The sequence below is a fragment of the Columba livia genome, chromosome 2 (genome assembly GCF_036013475.1).
Source record: "Columba livia isolate bColLiv1 breed racing homer chromosome 2, bColLiv1.pat.W.v2, whole genome shotgun sequence".
Taxonomy (NCBI): Eukaryota; Metazoa; Chordata; class Aves; order Columbiformes; family Columbidae; genus Columba; species Columba livia.
The window spans coordinates 93,571,089-93,596,641 of NC_088603.1; the positions used below are offsets into that span (position 1 = coordinate 93,571,089).

General features: G+C 40.1%; 1 protein-coding gene across 9 annotated transcripts in view; it reads right to left on the reverse strand.

Annotated features, from left to right (window-relative positions):
* The window catches only part of EPB41L4B (erythrocyte membrane protein band 4.1 like 4B), a 186,624-nt gene that overhangs the window by 42,472 nt on the left and 118,599 nt on the right, over nucleotides 1-25,553 (reverse strand). For all 9 annotated transcript variants that reach the window (XM_065052831.1, XM_065052830.1, XM_065052829.1 and 6 more), the window contains 2 exons: nucleotides 19,770-19,895; nucleotides 8,444-8,511 (listed from right to left, as the gene is read on the reverse strand). In XM_065052831.1, coding sequence (XP_064908903.1) covers nucleotides 8,444-8,511; nucleotides 19,770-19,895 — 194 coding nt within the window. The remainder of the gene's footprint in view (nucleotides 1-8,443; nucleotides 8,512-19,769; nucleotides 19,896-25,553) is intronic.

The following is a 25,553-nucleotide window of genomic DNA, read 5'->3' on the forward strand; positions in this document are numbered from 1 at the left end:
CCTTATCCTCCTCACCTGAGTTTTGCTTCTTTTAAAGGAAAAAATAACTCCCCCTCCCTTGTCCTTGTAATGGAACTGTATCTGCCATCTAGAAGAAAATGTGATGCTCCTGTGGTCCGACAGACAGATAATGATGATACAGTAACTGTTCTCTTCCCCCAGCTCTGAGTAATGTTGCAGGTCAACATTCAGTATGTAAGGTCAAACTAAGCTACAAATTCTACCTCTCCATAAAGCACCCAGGACAGCCATTATAAATGCTGTGGTTTCTACAGAGCCTAGGTGCAGCTTCAGGGACATGGCCGAAGAAATGCGCCTCGAGTGGGGTATTTCGTCTACTTAACCTCATCTGAAAGGTCTGAGTGCTGCTCCTTTCTCTGTAGTGCAGAAATTAAGAATACAATTGCAAACAATCAGCATCTGACTTCAGGCAATAGGTCAAAGGGGTCTTTAATACTTGGAATGAAGTCAAAGAACATACCTAGGTGTTCTGTCTGCAGTCTCTAATGCAGACTGGCATGCGAAGGGTATGCAAGAGTTCAGCTTTAAGTTATGACTTTGATGCAGAAATTACTGGGTGAGGTTCCTGTAAAAAGCCACACTAGCAGATCCATTAACCTGTCCACCGCAATGAGGCGAGGCTGATGTGTATTTAGTTATTCACTTTGTTTTTGGAAATAGTGCTTGAAATTTTTCAGTTGGAGAATGAATATTTTCATTTTTGAGGATGAAGACTGAATGAAAAATCAGAAGTTAACATACATGATGTTTGTAGATTTCTAGCATATTTGACAATACATTTAGGAGGAGATATTCAAATGTTAAGTTTCAGACTCTGCCTCATAGAGTTGAGAGCATTCTGATTCTAAGAAAAGACAACCTGCTTGGATTCAATGAAGCTTATGTCAGGTAAAACGGAGCACATAATTTTTGATCAGCTTCAACTCTGACCTGCCTAAAAGTTCTTTCATATGTGTCAGTTTTTCTAGAGAACAGAAGTCTTTGACTTGAGGAAATGAGCTGCCCATAATCATCCAGGTGACATATTCTTAGCTTCCAAATGTTAATGCCACAGCTCTCACCGGATGGCTGGTCCAAAACTTCAGCTCTGTGATGCTTAGAAACTACTGACCTGGAAACTGTTCATGGGTAAGGCCCCAGACATAAAGACCTGGTGTCAGTTTGCAGTCTTTGTAATAACTGCTGTTAGATGCAGTGTCCAAGAGAGCTTTGTGGGCTACAGCCATCTCTACCAGTTGAAATTTCTAAATAAAAATCGGTTTGTGTGCCTCGAAGTCTTGAGCAGCTGATAAGCAGCTGTACAATAAATTCCACATCTCTGAGAATACTACTACCACCCCAGAAGGAAAGTTTGGTGTTTTGTTTTGTTTTTTCTTTTCTTTAAAAAATATTGTCTTATAATTCCAAAGAGCCTAAAGTCAGTGTCACTGATAGGAGAAGTCAGTGTGCAGAGTACATACTGTTGGACAAGGTAGAACAAACTCCCTGTGCACATGCCCATATGCTGTTGGAAAGCTACCCTGACTTTCACTGGAAATGTATGTATAAAGACAGATACTGAGGTGTTAGTTTCAGATGCAAAATGTGTACAAATTAAGCAAACAGCAGTATGCTTTGCACCTTGGTCATATAGTCGTACCACCTGCAGAGAGCCAAAGTTCTCTGAAAAAACTGGTTGAGATTCGCACTGCACCAGGTACTTCAGCAGGATGTTAGCTCAGATACAAAGAGAGGATAATTCAAATATTAATATAGCCTTTGCAGGTAAAAAAGGAAAGGGAAAAGCACCAGAATGCAGACATTACTTTGAGTGATATTCTTCCTTTGATGATACACAAATTTTATATATAAGAAGTGTCATCACTTTGGTCAAAAAAGGTGTAGGACATACATAAATTGAAGGCAGCCAAACACAAAGCCTAGTGGTACATCAGATGCATGAACCACAGCAGGGGAGTCTCATTCTGACAACATGTATGAGAAAAGCTTACTCTGCGCTGGGCATTCAGAAGACTGCCTACGATTACTTCTCCTGATGCATCTGTACCCTGTATAACTTGATATAATTTAATATTTTCCACCCTTCTTTTCTAGTGTGCAGCATCACTAAGCTCTGTGAGAAAACATTTAATTTTATGTTACGTGTTGAGCAGCTCCTAATGTAATTAGTCTTAATGTAATAGCGTAATTTGGTTTTGGATGGGAAGATTTACAAAGAAAATTAGAATAAATGAATGCACAAAGCACCAGCTGGTGCTTATACCTACTCCCACATAAGAAGAATATTTCTATTTGCAATCTTATGAAAGATGAGATAATTTGGATAACAAGGATCAACAAAGGGTGATGCAGCAGTTGGTCTAAACAGAAAGAAATCCGCAGACAAATCCTGAACCATGTGGGATGTGAAGCATGCCAAAGCTGGTAGCAATCCAAAAGCATGTTATATGGGAAAATAAATATTGCAGTCCATAAATGTACCACATGCTGCACAACGGCAAGTGGCAACAGCGACAAGAACAGTAATAAGTGACCAGCCAACTTGAGGGCTTTGGTTGAGGAGGGCTCTTCACTGACAACACTCAGGCAGCTACCTCAGAAATGCAGGAACTTGCATTTACATGTTTGATTAATGCATAAGAGGCTGTATAATCTCCATCCCTGGAGGTTTTTGAAATCCAGTTTGACAAAGCCACGTCTGACCTGATTTAGTGTTGGTGATAGTCCTGCTTTGAGCAGGAGACTGGACTAGACAACCAGACATCCCTTCTAATCAACAGTTCTATAATTCTACAATAAACAAAATTTCTCAGAAACAATGTCAATTGCTATTTCAATTTTTCAAAACATAACCTCAAAAGACTGTATCTAACTATTTTAACATCTGAATAGTTTTGTGTGTGTAACAGTAAACAGCTACTGACAAAATGAAGACTATCATTTAACCAATGATGAAGAAAGTGTTAGTGTTTACATGTACAAGCCCTTAAAGGACCTTTAGCCAGATTACCCAAATCATATCTAAACTTTCCTGAGCTCCAAGTGACCATGAAGAAAAAAGTAAATTATCAGCAAATCTGATAAACACCAGATAATTACTGTCTTACAAATTTTATTTCAGTTGCTTACCAAAATTTCTTTAACTTCAGATATTTTTGCTAACATTTCCGCTGTCTCACTCGTCCCAAGAGGAAGGTTTGCCTTGGCAAAGAGGCTACACATGAGAACAGTATTTTGTCTGGTTCCAAAGTATTAGCAGTTCCTGACGTCTGTACTAGTTTGGTCTAATTTTTCACAAACTGGAATTCCTGAAGCAGGTGCAGCAGAGTTATACCAGGGATTACAATCAGCCATATATGAAGGAGAGAGCAAAATAAGAAATGTGTAGACCTCTATGTTAAATACAGCCAAACTCTGTGTATGAGAATCTGTGTGCACATGCACACATAGATACACACTACAGGCTCAACCAGGTGGTCACAGCCAGAGAGAAAACAGAAGAGTTTTCAGGAGATGTTCATGTATAGGCATTGTGGAAGTTGTACAGATGGTGCTTCTGTCTGGCAAAGCTTTGAATAAGGAGAGGAATAATGGGAGGTATTATCTTGATGGGGTTCTGAGGTTAGCCATATATTTATCAGATTTAAAAAATGAAGCAGGCTGGCAATTAGGTGGGGAATTTCTGGGAAGTTCAAGAGGTTATCGTTGTAGCAGCCCATTCCTTCATTAAGAAATGGGTGAGGTTTATAAAAAGGTGAAGAGGTGACCGACCTGTGATCCGCCTTCATTTGATATACTGCAGGAGAGAAACCTCTGCATCACTGATCACTAGATGAGTAGCAACTCTGATCAAGAGGAGAGTAGGACCAGAGGAAACTGGGCAACTACATCTTCATTTTATATTTCCTACAATAAATCATAATACTTCCTTTATTATTTATATGTTCTAGCAGACATCCTGGACCCTGATCTCTCAAGGCTAAAAGAAAGAAATAAAAAATTCCAGTTGGAGACAGGTGATGAGAGCCTTACCAAAACCATACATAAGAACATGCAGTGATCTTGAACCTCAGTTACATCAGAAATCTAATCAGTGAATTCTCCCTGAACATGTCTCCCTTGACACTTATCTGGACACTGAGTTAGATACCTCTGTGCAAGGACATTTCCAACAGACAGGGAAATACCTCTGTTACTTCCTCATAATCCTTTCTGGCCCATTCAGCACCATGACAGGTCCTCCTCTTACAACACTGAACAAGAAAATGTTCTGTTAGAAAGGCCTTTCTAGCTCTAGTGGAAAATTAATTCCTCTCGTTGGTCATATAAGGGATGATCGCTTCCTCCCTTGCAGACTTGGAACCTACATCCCAAAGAAGGGCCACTAAAAATCATTGCAAAATTATTTGCATTGTAAACTCCGAACTAGACTGATGTTCACACAAACATATTTTTACATGCTTTAAAAAAGCATGCCTCACTCTGCAAGGTGGTAACTGCAAACTAACTTTTTCTCTTCTTCATTCAATACAGGTAGAATAAAAGGCGTAATAATGCAAATACATAAATAACACAAATTTCCAGGTATTTCTTCTGTAAATCAACACTATGTTCTGCCTTGCCCAAAATGCTTATGCCTCAACTATATAGCTTGGCTGTACTTCTCTGTACGTATTACTTGGGTGCTGACAAAAATGTGTGTGTTTTCAAGTCTGTTACAACAGAGCTGTAACAAAGACACATCAAACTCTTCTTGGTAGGACTCCTGAGTCATATCAAGATAAGTCATGGCTCTCCTATTTAACCTGCTTTTCAAATTCCCACCCTGTTAGCTGCCCTCATTTGACTTTGTTCAGCTGAGAGCTCTGTCATGTGCAGCCCGCACAACCTCCCCAGCTGCCTCAGTCCAGATCTGCTGCTCTACCAGGGGTTATCAGCAGAGCTGCAGGGTCAGCAAGGGGAATGTACGACTGTGTCCCAATTCATAGTGCACCATATCAGTCTTAAGTGTGGAATAAGGAGAGTGTAAGCTAGGACACTGCAGCACGTATTGGGGTGCTGAGTCACCAGCTTTTTCCTCATGGAATGTGGGAACCAGCTCTTGAAACAGTCTGGGAGGAAAAAAAAAATCCTATCCAGAGGAGGGAAAGCTATAGAGACACACAGCACTGCTCCCCAAAAGCAGAGAGAAGATCCTACTCTTCTGTGGTCCTGCATCCTCCTGCAGCTCAATTGTTGTGTACAGGTTAGTTATTAACAAGGAGGATCAGGAGACAAACCTTGCACTTCCAGCCTGTGCACCAAATGACAGAACAAATTTCACAAGCTTTCCCCTCCTGAAAGCTGACAAAATAGTGCAATTTCAGCTTCAGCTGAGGGTTTTTCCCCAAATTTAAAATGGCTTAGATATAGAAGGATCCACAGTTTGCTAACAGACACAGAACACAGGTGAATAAATTGACTAGTATATGATGACTTTGCATAAGCACAACATTACACATCATTCTCAGGCCATGACCAACAAAATGACTGGAGACCTGCTTGTAGTAAAAGTGCCTATACCACACATACATATGAGTAATTACTAGTTGAACCAGAACTAATTCTACAAAGAGCCATAGTAATTGTTAGCCAAATTGAGTCTGCTGTGGCAGATGCTAAAATAATTGCTCAGGGGGATAACAGGCCATAACCAAGCAGTTAATTCATTAGAAATGTAATCTTTAGAGTGGCAATGGATGAGCAGACAAAATGGCAGCAAAGAGAGTAGAGTTCTTTAATCAAACAAGCACTACTGTCCTCCTTCATCGCCTTCTATTTCCCTATTTGTATGAACAATTCATGCTTCAGTTAATGATCAAACCTGCATCTGTTTGCTTACTAGCTAGCCTGAGCAAATTTCCCAGTGTCTTGGGTTTGGAAAAAATAGAGCATTTTGCTAGTACATTGTGTAGTCATCAGTAATCAAATACATGTAGTCACTGTCCCTGCTATAAATCTCTTGTATGAAAAGAGTGGACTATTGTTTAATAGCTGAGAAAGATACTGGTTTCAATTTCCAAGATACTTTAGCAAACAAACATTCCTCAAACGTTCACACAGATGTTGTCTATAGGAATGGCTGCATGGTTACTTGCAATTATATTCTGTAGGGATGGCTTTTTCACAAAGGATACTTGTGTATTTCTCAACTAAAGAAAAGCAAAACTCCCAAGTAACTTGTCTCACCAGTATGAACAAACCCTTGACTATACTCAGATGCAATTCATAGCAGAGCAAAGGCTCATTTATGTCCATTCAAGTCCACAAAATAGAGATTACAGAGGATGTTATTGGCAAATACGTCACATGCTGGCTGTCTGCAAGGGTACGTATGTTCCTTGAGAAAGGGAAGCCACTTGAAGGAGAAAGAGAATTGGTTAGACACTGATTTTATTTTGCATTATTCTCTGAGTTTTGAATGTAGGCTGTTAAAATCGGTCTATCCCTGAATATTGATTACTTGTATATTTGCACCTCCAGGACACAGACACAAAGCAATAAAACAATAACATTTCATTTGGCACAACCGACTGTAGAGGAAACAATGCTTGACATAAACCAGATAAAAATAAATATTAGACAAATATACACCAGACTGATGCATACTGAGAACTCCAAAGTGGCTTTTATGAGTTTATAAGCTTGGACATGTGAAAAAGAAAACAGTAAAATTAGTTTTGCATCCAGGTTGCCATCCTTACTCATGCTGAGTAGTATAACTCATTTACAGCTCAGCATGATGAAGAAGGAAAGAATCTATTATAAAACATGAAATAAAGAGGTTTTTCTACAGGTGTTATGCAGAAGTTCAGCAAAGGTGAGTAAGGAAAGCAATCCAAATCACATAGGACTTTACAAGCCAGGTCCTCCTGAACCGCTTCTGGAAGTGACAGCAACCCAACACAAAGTGTTGTGGCAAAGACAATACATGAAACCCATTTCTATTAAGCAAAGAAAGAGGTCACTGTGTAACATACATGAGGAATTTTCTCAGTGGTCCTAAGAAAGTTTTGTGAAGGTCCAAAAAGGGCAATGGCACAGGAGAAATGTGGGTGATTCTAAATATCAAGTAGACTTTGCAGCCCCTTGGACACACAAATAGGAAAATCACAGCCTGCCAGGGCTAGAAGTTACAGCCCTGGAGGGTGTCATGGGTTGAGAGATGTGTGGGGAATTGGGAATCGCAGCTGTGCTGCAGGCAAGCCAGGGACTGCCACAGAAAGCAACAGCATCGCCTCTCACGTCTCCTCCTGCCCCAGCACCATCAACCATCCTCACCATTCTTCTCTAGGTAGCTGCTTTCACTAAGCAAACGTAGCGGCTCTGCTAGTCCAATCTGATCAGAAAGGACTTTTTGAACAAAATGTGTTTTGAAGACTACGGCTGATTTATCACCTCATATAAAAGGTACACATCTGAAGGAAAGGTTGACATAATTTTACAAACATAACTGTTTCTTTTTGAGTTCAGAACATAATTCATTAACCCTCATCCAGCCTTTCCTATAAGATGCTTAAATGTTCACTTTCAGTCACAAGAGTCACCACCAGAAAGTCATAAAATAAAATCATGAGATAACTACTGCTCCTGGTACATATATCTATTACATATACATAAATACATAAAGCATATACACTAGCTTAATTAGCTGATAACAGCCAGTGTGATTGCCACGCTTCAAATCCATAATTTTCTTTTCACCAAACTCTCCCCTTAGAATGAACACTAAAGATCAAAAGAATAAAAGTACGATCCAAATCAGTCACTACTGCCTGCAATTGGGCCATTTTTTCTGAAGGCTGTATACCAAATGTCTTTTCTTCTGGAAACAAACAAACAAGCAAACAAGCAAACAAACTCCAACCACTAAACCACAAACCAAACAAAAAACCCCACAAACAAACAAAAATTTAAAAACACTCAAAACCACAAACACACAAACAAACAAAAACAACCAAAAAACACCCAAAGCAACCAACAAACCAACAACTTTTACAAATCAGAAAAACACAAAGACAAAGATATTCCAGTTTGGACACCTTGCACATTTCTGATTAAAAAGTTATGAAAAGTGATTAATTTTTATATGAGCTTTTCTAAGTCTGTCACTAGACCTGATTTTTACCTTCAGCTTTTGTTAATTGTTTAAATATATACACTTGGTCTGATTTTTAAAGTTGAGCTTTTATTAGTTCTTCAGCTGTATCTGATATATGTGTATAAAATCAGCACCCTTCTGATAGACACCTCATATCATTTCTTGGTGAACTCGAGGATTAGCAAATTGACTTGTAATACCTGTTTGAGATAATGTTTGGAAAATACCTCACTATATCACGCATTTATTTGATGCTTTCCCTACAGACAAGAAGCAACAGACCTTACATTAGGGTCCTGCAGGCTGGAGGTCTTACTGGTGTTTACAAAAGAGGTCTCTTCTTTCACAGCCTGTTAAAAGAAGGAGCCAAAGTTTAGTACAACATCCATACACTTATGATAATACATCTGTTTATTAAAAAAAAATCCTATAAGCACCCCAGTTTAAAAGGCACAGTCATTTTTTTTATGTCTCCTACAGGTGACAGTCACTGTGATGAGCTACAATGTACAATGTGCAGAGCAACAGTGTTAGAAAGAGATTGGGCAGGGATAAAGGAGGAGAAAGAAAGGAACACTGATATTCACAGTTCTTCCCAAAAGTATTTTGGAAGAAATTATAAAAATCAACCCAGGAAAACACACTGTTGTTGAGTTGTTCTTTTAATTGGAGTATAATAAATATTTATGTAGCCTAATCAAAATAATGATGCCAACTTTTCATTCAGTCTTTGAAAAAATAATTGAAAAATGAGATCCCCTGCATATAATCACACTGTACATGCAATTCACAGAAAATCTCAACCCCTGTGACTCTCTGCTAAATTACAGAATCTTGCCTCTCACATAACATTTGTCTATAGAGTCAAAAATACCAGTATTGCAAAATTACTTACACGAAAATTGCTTGATTACTGAGGAAACGCCCAATTCGGGTAGGTGCTGGTAGATTACACTCTTCAACTGAGATGCAGGGTTCCACAATTCATGTGTAAATGCCAGTGTCAGTGCAATACTGCACCCCTCTACAGAAAATACCGGCTGAAGACACAAGAGTATCTCCAAATCAGTAATGGACTTGACAGGCTCTGACATTTCCCTCTCTAAATGGATAGAAGGGAACTGATTGGGCCTTTGACAGAGTGATTTTTCAGTCCTCAATATCTGAACCATAATAATTTGAAGCCAATGGTCCAGATCAAATGGAATTAAATATGTCAGTCTCATCCTCTTCAAAAAGGAAGAGACAGGTTCCTTCAAATCCATCAAATCCAGATGAAAGGATTTTACAGGCATGTAAAAATATTATAAATTTGAGGTGAGACCATTCATTCAACACAAACTGCTACATTCCATTTCAGGGTGCTCTTAAGAAAAAGAAACAAAATGAAAGCCAAGTTTCTTCTATACCTTAGCAATGAACTACAAAACATGAGTAGGGATGCTTACTGTTTGGGGAAATTGCCCAAGTTGTGATAGTTTTAGGTTCATTTCCCTCTTGTGTGAGAACAGGCTGTTCCAGCTTGTACACACAATTAACTGTATGGGTAATTAAATTGGAACCACTGGGAGCCTGGCAGAAAGTGAACTCTGTCCTGGGCCTAATCCAGCCCAGGCGAGTACCAGAGATGATGGGTTAGGGAGCGTTTTGAGACAAGTCTCTCCGTAACCCTTCCTGTTAGAGTTGTGGCACCTTGTACATTGATACCAAAACCAGCAGCAAAGAACCTGAACCCCATCAGCAGGTTTGACCCTCTGCGAGGGGGTTAGTTTACACAGAGCAAGCTAGTTTACAACTAGTTTACTCAGAGGAGAACAGGATCAGCAGTAGGTACTGGAGAAGCTACACCCCAACACAGTGCTCTTAGGTATTTGGGTTTTATCTTCCTCAGCCAGAGATTTCCTCAGTCTTGGACAAATGGTCTAAACATTAAAGACTCAGATAAATGTGCAACATAATAACACCATCACCACCATTATAACTCAACCACCAAATATTTTGCGACTAAGGTTTTCAGTGAATTAGCATCACATCATGAAGAATTTGAGGACCAGGAGTGCAATTTTTAAATTTTAATAAATCCATAACCTTAAGAAATTTAACTCATCTTTAGAAGACTTTTTTTTACTAGTCTTCTCGTAGCTTTGTCTAGCATGTTTATTCAAAATCCAGTGCTTTCTTGAAAGGAAAGAAAATGTTTTTTAAGGAATTGAGAAAAAGCATTGAAAAATCATTCTTTGTTGGCATAGATGAGCACTGAAGTAATATTTCTTTGTTCTACAGAAATTATAATGCTTTTTATAAAGCTGTAGGGTTTCTGAAAGCTGTAAACATGAATCCAGCTGTCAGCAACTTAATACAGAGTCTCTTCTTCCATGCTGATGTCTTAACAACATTTTATTGTTAAGCCTGACAAGCTAGCTGCTTATTATGTGTCAAACTGGCTACTTTTTAAAACCATAAATTTTAGTGTATTCCAATTTTCACCATATTAATTGAGCTGCATTTTAAGATGCATCTGAACACGACAACGTTAAAGAGAATATGGAGATCAAGGATGCAACTCAGTGGCTGTGACCAGGGGCAAAATTATTAAAATTCCATCCACTTAAACACTATAAGCCATGGACCTCATTAGCCAGTTGAGAGGGCTTCACTGTATTAGTCTCTAATAGCTGACCCTTGGTTTCTTCTCATCTCTGTGACTACATTATCACTCTCTTTTGCCTTCTGTGCACTGGAAGGCTAATCCTGCACCACAAGAAGTGGTATATTCCTAAATGGCATGATCAGCATCCTAAGAAACTTCTTTTGGTATTAATTTTCTCCATTATTAGTCATCCTTTATGGAACAGAAGAGACTCCTGTACCCACAAGTAAGCACTACAGACCAGCGAGCAAATAATCCCACTCCAAACTGAAGGGAGAGATTGAGCATATAAAGAAATGGAGAGGCCTGAACAACCTCAGGCAATGCAGGCATGCACACAGGGTGCCACGGGTGTTTGTTGACAGGTGCATATTAACAAAGATGGGCTAATGCTCCTTGCCCGATGCCTCTGCTTCATGCCTGTGGATGAACAGACACAGGGAAATGCTATACCTGCAAACATTTCCACAAAGGGCTTCAGCCATCAGGAACTGTACCACCCTTGCTTTACTTGTTGGGTTTTGGTTTGCTTGTTTTCAGAAGGAAGTCAACAAGTCATCAGGAGACAGTACGTTTCTTTTACTTTTCCTCCTAACTCAGCAAATCACACTCACTAACCACACAAGGACTTCCTCAGCCTTACTGAAAAGATGTGAATGTAAAACAAAGGTTACACTTGTACACAACTGTCACGATATAACTCCCAGATGGTTTGCTTTCCTTTGGAAACAACTGCATGTGCTGGGGCCGGGATTGGGTTCCCACTGCAGGATGCCCCCTCCATCAGTGGAACCAGGGAGTTCAGCCACGACTAGCAGGACGTACGTGGTGGGGAACATATATGGGGAGCTGGGCAGAAGCTCTGTAACCCACAGAAAGCCCAGCACTGAGCTGTGTAAGGACAGAGGCAGCAGCATGGAGCTGCTCAGATCTCCTTAACTAAGGCAGATTCTCCCCTCACCCAGAGGTTCCTGCTCTGAGAGAGAGCTGTTTCAGGGCAAAGCAAACACAGGAACTTCATTTATACAGAAGCAGATTCATTTAATAATTACCCAGAGAAACAAGCTGGCTTTTCTGGCTACCAGACTGCAAAACAAACAAAATTAAAGGTCGATCCATATAATCCATCCACACCATGCCATTCTCATTTCTTATCTGCACTGGGCCCAGAGCAAAAGAAAAATTATTAATGTTTCAATTTCATATGCCATTAACTTTCTGGATGGTGTTAGAAACAAAGCTAAATAACTACTTTATCATACTAGAGACAAGACACATGCCTGGACAGAAATGTCATTGTACAGGCTCTCTTCATAGATGACTGCTAAGAGTAGTTTCACCAAAGGATGAAAAGAGGAGAAAAGCATCTAAGTAATATCAAATTTTGCCCACAGCTGCCTAAGCAATATTCCTATGGCAGCTGCCTAAGCAATATGACTATTGGCTGCCAGGCTGATTGTGACGGTTTTCAGACTGCTTTTCAGCTGACTCCTGAGCACCCATAACTGCTGCTGTCCTGGCAGCCAGGTCCTTTGGAGCTTTAGAGAGGGGGTGGATGCTCCAGGAACGCTATGACAGGCCCTGCTGAGCTTTCCAGCAGGGATGGGAACACTTTCTGGCCTAAAGGCGCAACTGCACTTAAGAATTCAAAAGCCCCAGTGGCTTGATTTGCCTAGTGAACAGCAGCTCCTTCTGTTTTCTTCTGAAGAATCAGCCCCAGGATGACAGGAAACAGGACCTCAACATGGGAACTGGCTGCGCTGGCATGTACCAAGTGCGAGAACACAGGAAAGACACAACTATGGCTGCAGCCTTCTGTGCTTCTGTATGGATGACTAATTCTGGCTGGAACTGCGGACTGGTGAGGCTCCAGCGGGGCACTGGACAAGGCAGGCCGTGTTAGTCAAACCTCAAGCAAGCACCTTGGGGAGCTAGTATCACAGTACCACAGTATGTTTGGGATTGACCTCAAAAGATCATCTAGTCCAATCCCCCTGCTGGAGCAGGAACACCTAGGTGAGGTCACACAGGAACATGTCCGGGCGGGTTTTGGATGTCTCCAGCGAAGGAGACTCCACAACCCCCCTGGGCAGCCTGTTCCAGTGCTCTGTCACCCTCACTGAGAAGAAGTTTTTTCTCAAATTTAAGTGGAACTTCTTGTGTTCCAGCTTGATCCCACAGTGACCTCTGTACCTCTCCTCCATCACTAGGGGCATCACTGTGGCTCTCATCCCATCTGATCCACAACAGCAATATCTTGAATCAGCAGAAAAGACTATATGAAGAATCTGATCCCTGCAGCCAAGGCAGGGTGTCAGGTTCTCTTCTGAGAAAGGCAAGGATCTGGAAGGCTCATATGAAACATGTGATGTCTCTTATTTAGCAATTTCACAAAGTTCCCAGTTACAGAAAGGGAAGTGACAGAGCTTTCACATGTTTGAAGATCTTCAAAGGCAAGGAAGCAATGGCTCTCTCTGCAGTGGCCTGGAAATACTTCTCTATCTAGCTCTTTAATGATGCTAAGGAGGCCTGAAGCATAGCAGATTTTTCAGCTTTCTTCAACATTTTTGTCATTTTGTCAATTGTTGGCTGATCTCATTAGATAGTACAGGCTAAGCAACACATCATCAGAAGGAACGCCCTGCCAAAGCAAACTTACCTTGGTGATTTAATATGTCAAATGCATCCTTTCAGGCAGAAAAGCATCATGGTTATGTCTCTTGGGAACAGACTACTCTGTTTTTTCCCCTGTGAACAGGGCCTGGCACCACATGTCTCCTGGGCTATGGCAGGGCTCCTACACATCACTGCAATTAACAGTACTTGTCTCGTCATGTACTGGAACTTACAGACACGCCAGCTAGGAGACATAGCTGACATATTCACAATGTGTTGTCACGGGCTTGTGACACCACCGCCACGTTTGCCTCCAGTATCCCAGGGAATAAATTAAAGATTTCCCTTTTCCCACATTCTGTTTATCTAAATCCTCCCTCCCCTTCTGCACCTCAGCAAGGCTGCTGCATCATTAGCTCAGTTCCTTCCCTGCTTTTGAGGTATCATTGCTGACACACTTCTAATGAGCTGCCATGTATCATATATTGATCATCCTGGCCCACACACATTCAAAGTCTTGTGTTTTTATACCTTTGACACCTTTCATTTGCTGTAGCCTTGCTTTTAAAGTTGAGCAAACCTGTTCCCCATAGCGACTGAACACAGAGGATTTGAAGCTGAGCCATTTTTAAATTCCATTGTTATGAGCAATTATAACTGACGCGATGTTGCACTCGCTGCTGTTCCAGTCGAGAGTCCCAGTGCAGTTGCTTCTTTTTACTTAGCCTGAAATTTGCCAGTGAGTTTATTGCTCATCCAAGTGGGTGACTAACAGCAACAGCTTTAGCAAAGAAGGCATCGTGTACACGAGGAGCTGTGCAAGCTGCCCCCACAGCCTGAACACCTCAGCTGTGACCTGTTATACTCATGAAATTCCAGTTCTGATCTCTGTGAGAAGACTGTCAAATTGTGCAGTAGCTCTATGCTGTGAATAGGGATGGGTGGAGAGGGAAGCAAACAGCACCTAATTCATGATGGAAAGAGGTTAAAATGTTGAAAAAGCTGATCCTTTCAAGGTACTCTTAAGTCAACATTTAGTGAAAGCTAAGAACTCCTCTGGGGATGCAGAAGGATTTGTTTAAGTCCTATTATAAGAAAGATCGCATAAGATTATAAATCCTCAAGTGTCTTCCCCTCACCTACTCTATTTTCATTCATGACCTGATTAGGGTTTGAATCCAGATCCCCTTAAGTGAATAAATCTCCAAAGATCCAGCTCACATACAGACAGTGAATTTTTTTCTAGAAATACATGGCAAAAGCACATGAACTTCGACAAGTCCTTACACTTGAATCAATCCTTAAAGGAGACAACACAATGAAAAAGGCAAAGAATTGTCGAAAATGTAGGTAAGACAGACTAGCATTGTGAGTCACTGCACTTATGCACCCTTTCTACCATAAATAATGCATAGATCCCAGTCTCATTTACATTTGCTTTACATGGCTTGCATCTATGTAGAGAGCACAGGCTGCAGCATGATACCATTACCTGTGCATGTCCTGAGACATTTTCTGTACCACAACCCAGTCCTTTCCTCAAGCAACTCTAGACAACACAGGCAACCTGCACTTACTCACAAATGTGCAATACTCAAATGACATGATCATCAGTCCGTATCTGTTTCTAGGACAGAGAGGAAAAAGAGAGAGATGGCTATCAATGTGACCTAAAAATTTACATGTGTATAAGCTAGTGAAGAAAGTTAGTGTGTGAAACGGGCTAGAGGACTGAATATCCCTTTGTTCAGCCTAAATGTCCCATTGTTTACTGAGAATTGAGGCAGAAGAATCAATTGCTCAAGAACCCAAACCTGTCTGATGGAAGTTACTTCTCCCCAGCCAAGAGTTTCCCTTGGGGTTGATAAAGCAGAAGCGAATGGGATTTTGTGTGCTTTTTGCAAATAACTTCTCCCACCACCTTTTTTTGAACAAACAACCCATGATGCTCAGTGAGGAACAGCTCAGTGGTAATGTCATCTCTGTTTGTCTTCCATAAACTGCACTGCAAAAATGTATCTTTAAAATGGGTTGGGTGATCCCTTGGCTGCAGACAGAGAAAGATGTGAGCAATGCAAAACTCAGCTGCAACAGGTATCTATGAGAAACCAGATCTCAGTTCCTAACCTGCTAGACTTACATCATCCCAAGGATTTAGAAAAGCTTGACTAACAGGTGGAGAATACAAACACCGCTTGTAGAAGACAAACTACTAGAACACAGCACACGCTGACTGCCAAAAGAAAACAGCCCTGCTGAGACAGCTGTACATTTGCTCAGGAGCCTGTGCTTAATTCGAAGGATAATTAGGATTTGCCTGTAGCCAACGTGGATATAAATAGCATCCGAAACCTGCTACTATCTTTCCTCCATCAGTTTGGCTATGAACTGTTTGGCAAAAGGGACTCTTTGTGATACTAACAAGTCGTCTGATCAATCACAGCATATCAGCACTGACTCATGCAAGCTGCAAAAGGGCTTTAAATGCCAGGGAGAGCTCGTCTTTTGTATTCTGGCAGCTCCTCACTGCTGCTTTATACCACTCCCTCTCAAATGAAGAATCTGGAATAAATGAAAAAAAAAAAAAAATATATATATATATATATATACTTCAGTTGCTTCACAGTGTTTAGTGCTCTCCTGGAGCTTAATTATGTGGGAATTGTGATATGCAGTCTGTCAGCTAGAAGGTGGCAGATCCCTATGGCACAGTTTGAAAGGTGTGTTGTGAAATACTGCTCCTTTGTTCTAGACCTACAGACACTGTATGGCACGCTCTGTGCAAACCACAGTTTCCCACAGTTATGTATGGATTCCTCACTTTTCTCTCCTGCGGTGTTTACAGCAGCGTGCTCCTGGATTCAGCTTCTAGCAGGCCCAAGCACATGGTAGTTTGATTCTCCAGCTAGCAGAACAGCACGTAAATATTTCCATCTTCACCAAATAAACAAACTCACTCGTGTTAGTTTCCTGTTGCTCTGTAACTCTAAAGGACATGCAGGGGCTTAGTGATCGGCACCATAAACTTACAAATTTTTGGTCTCTAAGTCAGGACTATAGCCATGGGAGATGGAGTATTGCCCCCTATGAATGCATTAAACAGCTCTTCAGCATAATTCTGAAATGAAGAAGTGCAGAAAGCATCTTCCAGAATATATTTTCAAATGTATTGCATAATTTTCCCTGTTTTTATTTTCGAAATCATATGCATTGGAATAATTCATTTCTAAGGCTCTCTTTTATGTTGGTGTCTAGCTGCTATAAAGAAAGAAAACTACCGAAAATTTCCTGTCTCAGTTTATATTTTCCACTTGTAAAAATCCACTTCATTCTCAGAATTAACAAGAAACAGCTTCTTCTACTACATGCAGGAGGTGACTTTGTAAACTTGTCACATCCTGATGTTAGTAGCATATGGTATTGAAAATATTCGTACTGCTTAGAGAGAGTGAGCTGTTACAAATATTTCAAGCAACAGTTTGTTAATTTTGGATCCGATCCTACAGCGCATCGATATTTTTCTCATGCTTTTACACCTAACTGTGTAATGAAGATGCCCCATGAAGCTTCATAAAGAATGAATTAGACCATAGATTTTTGGGGCATTTAAAGAACATTTCATTTCAAATAGTGCATGCAAAACACAGAGTATGGTTCTTTCTCCTTCCTTTTACAAAGCAGGGAGAAGCAAATCCTCATCTTTTTTTTTTTTTTTGTGATATCATGAAATAAAGGAAGATTGATGTTGTACATGAAGAATATCAGCCTGTCTTGCTTTACAGCTCAAGGAATATAGGCTGTGCCTTACGGAACCTAGATATACTTCTTGCCATGGCTCCCTGTAAATTGGAATATGACAGCACAGAAAACAAGAGATGAGAAATTGGAGTTTTAAGAACAAGGCCAGGAGGCAGGACTTCTCAGAGATTTAATATGGAACTGGTGTCAAAAGATAGAATTGAGCAGGGGAAAGCAGGATTAGTCCTCCAGATATACTGGGCAGAAGGATATGTCAGATGAGGTCAAAGAGGGGTAGGACCACTGCCCTGGAGGAATACATAGAGCTCAGTGGTTGTTTGCTGTGGGAAAACCATTTATTATCTGCTTCTCAAAATGATGAGCAGTGTGATGCCATCTGAGCTCACTTTTCCTGGAAGATGACAGAACTGGCACTGCAAAACGGCTTAGCAACTGGTGTTCATCTAGTCATTTGGGTGTGGAGGAGTAGAGAAGATAACCACACGGGTTTATGGCATGCAGGTACAGTGGCTTACTGGGACCTCCTGCAGCCCCTCCCCCCTCCCATTTTCTAGGTGGTAGATGGTGTGTTTGTATACATTCCTTCACCCTGGACCTTTTGCCTACCCTTCCTGGTGCTTGTCTAGCCACAGCTTCTTACTGTAACAGCTGATCATTGCCTGGTCTCTGCCTGCTTATTTTTGCAATGTATCTGGGCAGGCTAATCTTTCATACTTGACAGAAGGGGGCCTCAAGTGCAGAAGAACTCACCTCTACTTGAAAAGGCAATGTTGGAGCTAAGCAGGGAGTTGAATATGATTTCCATTACTAAGGTGACGTCCTAACTTACTGGCTATAAATCTTAAGCCATACATCGTTAGCGCTGAAAGCTTCAGGGATTTCAAACTGAACTGTATGCCATTATTTTTGCACAATACATGCTCTCCTACAACAGCCTTGCTTCCCTTGCTTCTCCCTGAAATCATAAGACCTTTCTCATTGGGGTCAAACCTACAAACACCTACTTAATCCAATCTGACTGCTAAAGTCTTGTGCAAAACAGCACAGCTGAGAAGGGAAAAATGAATGCTCAGCTTGCTCTGAAACTTCTTTACAACATAGCAGCAGCTAAAAAATACAGTTACGGCATGCATGAAAAAGCAACCCAGGATGTTCTCTGTTGGAAAGCCTCAGGGTGAAAAATCGAGGCAGAGCAGGTGAATTGAGAGATGCATATGTTTAGCACATTTGTATCTCGCTTTAGTAATGCTGTATTCTGAATGCAACAGCACACACTGCATCCAGTCTTTAACTATCCAGTCAAACATGACCATTAGGCATATTATGGAGAAAACGCAAACGTGAGAAATATACTATGACATCCTGTAGAAAAGACACACAGGAAAAAAAAGAGGGCAAACCCAAGGGCAATCAAACAAGAAATACGCTGAATAAAACACAGTTGATACCACACAGAATTCAGAGAGGTGAGAGAACTGCTTTAAGCAAAAACTAAAAGAAAAAATCCCAACCTCCTTCCCCCACATGCTGACAGATTTATGGTTTCTGTTCCTGAAAACTAGGGCAGTCAAAATAACCAAATTTTGATACTTCACTAGGTCTAGCCAGACCAGATGTAATCTAGCTCTCAGATGAAAGATCTACCAGGGAACAACAAACACACAAGGATGATTGTTAGCAAAATCCTTTGCAGGGTAAGTTGACCTGATGTTATTGTGAAAAGAAACAAAGCAATGGAAACACCAACATAATTTGTATTCAAAGGGAACAGTATGCACAAGGATACCATAGGGACTTGGGATAAGAGTCATACTAATCTTTCTGCTTCTACTTTTGTTCCTAAAGCATTCTATTTGCCTTTATTTTTGGCACAAATGGCATTGTATTTTGTACACAAATTACACTTGAAAAAGAATCACATATTGTAAGATTCACGTAGATTTACCTATGATTGGGAAATTATTTTTTTACAGTCATGCCATCTAGCAGCAGTTTTCAGTTGCTCGGCATTACTACAAGACTTGTGGTCATTTTGAGACGACAACTATGTGGTGCAAACACTGACCAAGCAGTGAAAATAGCAGTTTGAAATTTAATTCAAAGCACACAGACAAGCAAGAAAACAATAGAGTAGCTAATATTTCACATTCAGAAATCAAAAGTTAATCTCCTAAAAGAAAGGCTGCATCTGGATGCACGGATATTATCTTTAGAACCCCCTGAACTGCAGTTGCATTGAGTGGTGGGTAGCCTCAGAAAACTCCAGAGGTTATTGTTTCTCAGCTAGAAAGTAGGTAAAAGCTACAGTGACAAAATCAAAACACTCAGATTTCCTAGGGCCTTCTCTCCTATTTTCTCAAGCTCTCTTTGGTGTATTAATCATGTCAGTCAGTACAAATTTCCTACTTCCATCATATCAATAATTCTTAGTTACCTGAAGAAACTGTAGAGCAGTTAGAGAAAGCTAGGTCAATGTGGATACTTGAGATAAAATAAGGTAGTTCTTCAGGAAAGAACATGATTTTGGAAAACTGGTGTAAGCTATGCCAAAACTAGAAAGGTGAAATATTGAACGCAGGTTACCTGGGCACCCACTCTAAAAGCAGCTTCCACTTGAGCTTTAAGGATGTTGCACTTCATGTGGTCAGGTACAGAGGAAGGTGACACGGGGGCATGAAGAGTCTTTTCAGACACTTTCTTGTCTTCACCCTAGATTTAAGATAAAAGGCACAGTGACATATGTTAGAAAGATGAGTTAACAAAATGGTGAAAGGTCAAATTTTTACTTGTAATAACTTGATTCATCAATACTGGATATCCAATATCCATGTTCAGACTCTGATATATCTTACAATAAAAAGTTTTTTAAATATTTAGCCACTTGATACTATTTTCATGACAAAAAAAGCCTCAGGGAAGCCTGAAGTAATAGAAGCAAGAAACTGATGTAGAGTCAAGAAAGGTGGAAAAAATCCCAGTCAGGCCCTGGAGTGGTTGCCCAAACCTGTGATCACACTGAGGAAGCAAAACATTGTCTCAAAATATCCCACAGCAGGCACAAGAGGGAAAGGTTCACAATGCTCAGCTATAATGAACCGTGGTCTTATACCACCCCAAGAACATAAAGGGGCTTTGCAAATTCAGCCAGAGGGATTTGAAGGGATCTCTAAGTATTTTTAATCCAAGCAAAATCTCCTTCATGAGAAATAAAAGAAAAATCCAGAGAGTTTAAACATTGTTGCTGTTTCCACTTGCTGTTTCAACCCTTTACCTACACAGTGATCTGGATCAGAAATCTGAAATCTCAGGACAGCTCATTTAGTGACCTGTTCAAACATGAGCTAAAGGTTTGTGCCTTGAACAACCTACATCCAGTAGAAATGTCACTATGAATAAAACCTTTCATGCAGAAAAAAAAAAAAAAAAAAAAGAGAAAGAGAAAAAAAAAGGACAATATAATACTAATGTATAAATAAACAGGGTATGTATGAGACCAGGATTGTAAACACAAACTCTTAAATAATCAAACTGTAATACCTTATATATTTTTGAAGAAGAACTGTCCAATGGCATAACAGCCATTGCAAACTTTTCTGCTCTTCCTGGAAATTATACCTGAATTACAAGCTAGTAATAGCCTAGATTATGCCTTCATTTTCCATTCTCATTGTATATACCCAGACAGAACAGACATGTAATGCTGTCATTAACATTTCAGCCAAAACAGATGCAAGCCATCAGTAAACCAGGCATCTCTGAGGTTCATCTCTGGCAAAGTATTTCAAGACAAAACTGGTCATTTTTTAGCCACTGAAATTACAATATGATTAGCCCTCTAACTTCAAAACCTGTCTCCTTTACCCTTCCTTCTGCCCTCCTCCATGGCATCCCACTGGCTGACAGCAGCTACAGTTTTACTGACTCTTCTCTCAGGTCTGTGAGCAATCACAGAGAAAAGGGAACAAGATTTGGGGTACACTTCCTGCAAGTTAAGCAAATCACAAATACAGTTATGTTCCCTGAGGAAACTGTGCTGCAAACACTGGGGAGGGAAAAAGCCAGACCTCTGCAGAACTCCATCGAGACCGAAAGATATTTCTCATGTGTGAGCAAAGTTGGTCCAGCAGACTTCTGCATCCAAAACGCCACAGCTGCCAGGTATGATTTTGAACAACTGTCTGTTAAAGGATTGCCCATCGTGAGATTGTTTTGTTTGGCAAATTTCTAATTATTCTTACATGTCTATTTGCCTAGCCACATTTGCTGCTTTTAATGGAAGATATTTTAAAACTTTTTATTTTCCCTACTCCTCTCCTAAGAGATAAAAAGAAAATACATATATAAAATAAAATAAAATAAAATAAAATAAAATAAAATAAAATAAAATAAAATAAAATAAAATAAAATAAAATAAAATAAAATAAAATAAAATGTGGTAGCATCTAGCTGGATCAACTCATGGAACTGTAGTCATCTATTCGGTCTTGAATATAATGGTTGTTCCAGCAAACATTTACCAAGGGTGGCTTTTCTGGCACACTCACGAAGCTGAGAAGTAGAGATAATCAAAAGGACAAAACTGAGTGTAAAGACAGCGCAACTGTTCCTTGACCAACAGTCTTGGTAGCCACAGTGCACTATTATACACTTCAAAATGGCTGCTATTATTGTCAACTTTAAAGTACATTGATTTCTAATAGCAGAAAGAACAATGCTCTAAGCAGTGGCATTTCTAAAGTTCATGCAAAATCCAACCTGTGTTTTAACACTGGATGCTTCTTAAATATCATTTCGGTTGAATAAGTTTAAGCAACTGTATTTTCCTAGTTAAATCAAGACAACTAATGCTTGTTTAGGATACAATCTTGTTTCATAACTTGAAAAACTCCCAAATCCCATCTAACTGTTGTTCAGATGGATATGGATATTTTTCAGTCCTTATGTTCTTCCTCCTCCCCTTCCCACTTTTGCACATGTTGACCAAGAGCAAGAGAAAAGCCCTCAGAGCTCTCCTGTAGCTGGCTATCCTCAAACAGTCAAAACCTCCTGCTGCAGTGAGGATTAGATCAGATGACATCACGTAATGGAGACTGTTCCAAGTGTGGGGTGTGGTGTGCAAGTCTCTCATTGAGATTCTCGTAACTTGAGAGGTTCAAATGGTGATGCTCACTGACCTGGCTAAAAAGGAAAAGCTGCTGCCTCTGCCGGAGGTTGCAGCCTTCTTGGAAACTATTCCTGGGCACTCGGATTTGCATTAGCCCTTGTGTGGGTCAGACTATGAGGGTTTCAACCTTCAAGCATGTTTAGCAGATGATGAGTCAGCAGCTGAAGGCCACCACCTGCCCCTGACCCACGGGCAATGCTACTGCACACAGATCCCACATGGGGCTTGGGAGTGCTCCACCTGAACCAGACCTCTTCTAGCTTCTGAACACATGTGAAAGGCAGAGACTTCTTTGCCAGCCAGCCTTGGCAGTGATGGACTTTTCTGCCACAGTGCAGCACATCCTGGAACATTATTGAATTCTGCTTTCCCACAGTTGATAAGCCGAGACTATTACACAGAGATGTGCAATGGCACTGAAGATACAGACTAAACGTGAACTGAAACAAAGTACCATCTCCTTACTGCAGAGTATTCACACTTCCAAGCATCTGTAGAAGTTCCTGTTGTTCTTTAATGCCATTAATCTTTACATAAAACCTCATTCATCCCCTAATTCAACTCCTAAAGTATAATTATCATCAAGAAGGCAAAAGAATAAAAAAGTATTTTAGGACTATACAGGCCCATACAGTACCTTCTATGGTTCATTACACTGGTTTATAAGAAAATCAAAGCTCTAAAATCTGCCTGCATTAGGAATCTCTATACACTATTGCTGCAAGAATGAAAGCTGTAATCTACTTTATTTTGCTGCATAATAAAAAAATCTTACATTTCCAGAATCTTAATTGCTTGCACTGATGAGTAAAGCATAAAGATAGCAGCTGGGTTTTCAAATGTTGTACCAGGTTGCCAGTCATTCAAATTTTGTTTTCATTTATGACTAAGAGCATTCTATGTGGAAGTCATCAGGAAACTAAAGATGGCATAATGTTAATGAAACTTCCAATTTTATAATTTCTTGTTATGTAATCCTGAAAAATCTGAGATGTCCCTTTCAACAGAATGTCTGAGAGTTAAACTTGCATTTGAAAGAAATAATCTTCTTGCTTAAAATTGCAATCTAAGATAATCCTAAAAGGTTTAGAAATGAGGAAAAAAACACATTAAGATACCTGATAACACTCCAATTTTCCATCTCCAGTTCTGCTGGTGCTAAAAAATAACCATGTGTTCACACTTTCACCACCGATGCAGAAATTTATTTTTCCAGAGAAACAGAACACTGGAGAACTGCATTTAAATGGGTTTGCTCAAAGTGGGCTTAGCAAGCTCAGATATATACACATATAAAACTACATACCTTTTTTTTTTCTTTGGGTAATTGAGGTCTTAGGTTTGCTTTTCTCCTCCCAAATATTTACTTTAAATTCAATTACATTTGCTGCTACTAGAACCAAAGGCTGATTTGTACAATGTTAGATAACAATGACACTGGCTTTGGTTTGCAAAGCTAACTGAATACTGTGTACACATACTGAATATAAAAATAGTTGCATGAAACACAGCAATACCACTCCTGCACTTAGCATTTCCATTCTCTCTGCTTGAAAAGGTTTATGCTCTGTTCTACATCAAACATTGCACAAAGAACAAATTCATGATCTTTTGTCTCTGTGAATTTATCAATAGCCTCTTCTTAGCCAAACAGTATGTTTAAAACATGTATTTGACTGGAGATGTCTGAAGAATAGAATTAATATTTTGTTTAAGAAAGCAGGTTTATTGTTTGTGGCTAGCCATCACTACTACTGGGAGACAAAATTTTAATGAAAACAACACAGATATATAGGTTCTGCATGCATATTAGCTATGTAAGATCAAACCCTTCTGTTTCCTGGGTGTCAACTACATCTTCAATTGTCCATGAAAATCTACAGACTCTTTCACTCCCTTTCCACCAGGAGATTTATTGAATTTTTTCCATGTGGTAGCTAACACCTACTATGAACAGACACCATAATGATAAGACTGGTATGATTATGTGTTTTTCTTATTTGAGGCAAAGTTTGCAAGCAGAAGCTGTATCTTTTATTATAAAAAATATATTTGGAAAAACAAACAAACAAAACCCCTCATTAAGCTGTCAGATACACAAGACTTTCCTCAGGTCAACTATCAGTTGGTCTGATGAAAGATCTAACACCCAATAAATCTTGCTTTACTTATATCCTTGGAGCAAACCTCTTTAGTTCCTGGTATCAAATTTATTTTATAAAATGCTATTGCTCAATGTTATTGGATCCTGCCTCTGTCAGTGCCAAGCTTCATGATAGCCTTCCTGAGTCACAGTAGCCACGCTTCCCTAGGTATATACCTTTGGATCAATGTATCACACAGAACCGTCTCAGATATATCAACAAAGAGAGTGGGGTTTGTGGGGTTTTTTAAACCACAGATGATTTTTGAAACTGTAGTAGCTTTATGCTTTGCAGTCACGTGCAGGGCAGGTAATTTTTTTTGCAGGTGGTATTGTTTACAAGCAGTCAGCAGTGTAACTGGGTAGCCCTGCAATATCGCATTGTCATACTATCAAATGGCCAGGAGGTTTGGACAGAGTTTGCAAGGCCATTGAGGCTCATGAGGCTCACTTTCTCTGAATCTTTCCTGATCTGCCTGCAGCTTTGTTTGACTAGGTTTAGCTCTAACAGCAATAATTTTATACAGAAAACAGCAGCACAAGCAGTTATTCTTTGTAGAATGAGAAAGTTATGACTCTTAAGACAATGATGTAGTATAAGCAACACAGGGCTGGTATGATAACAGAGGCCTTGGGAAGTGGAGACACAGGAGGTGGTATAGAGGAGCACAAGGCATGAGGTGACAGCACCAGGGGCACGGGCTGGCCCTGGACACGCCACCATTATAAACCACTCATCAATGGTCAGCTAAAGAAACGCAAACCTGGAGCTGGACAAAACTGGTTTTAGTGGCAGTGAAGAGAGCGAAGACATAGTACCCTGCATATATATGTAATAGCCACCATGTATAGTAAATTTGGGTGTAACACGAAGATGTAGATCAATGAAGAAAGAGCTAGGTGTAAAAAGCATGTTCGTAAACACACAAAAGGACCCGAAGTGGATCCTAGGGTGGAAACCATGAACATAACCATCGTAACGCTCCCTCTGCCCACCAGCAGAACAAATCACCCACCTTAAGGTCCAAAAGGTGAGCAGAAGGGTGAGAATAACACCAGA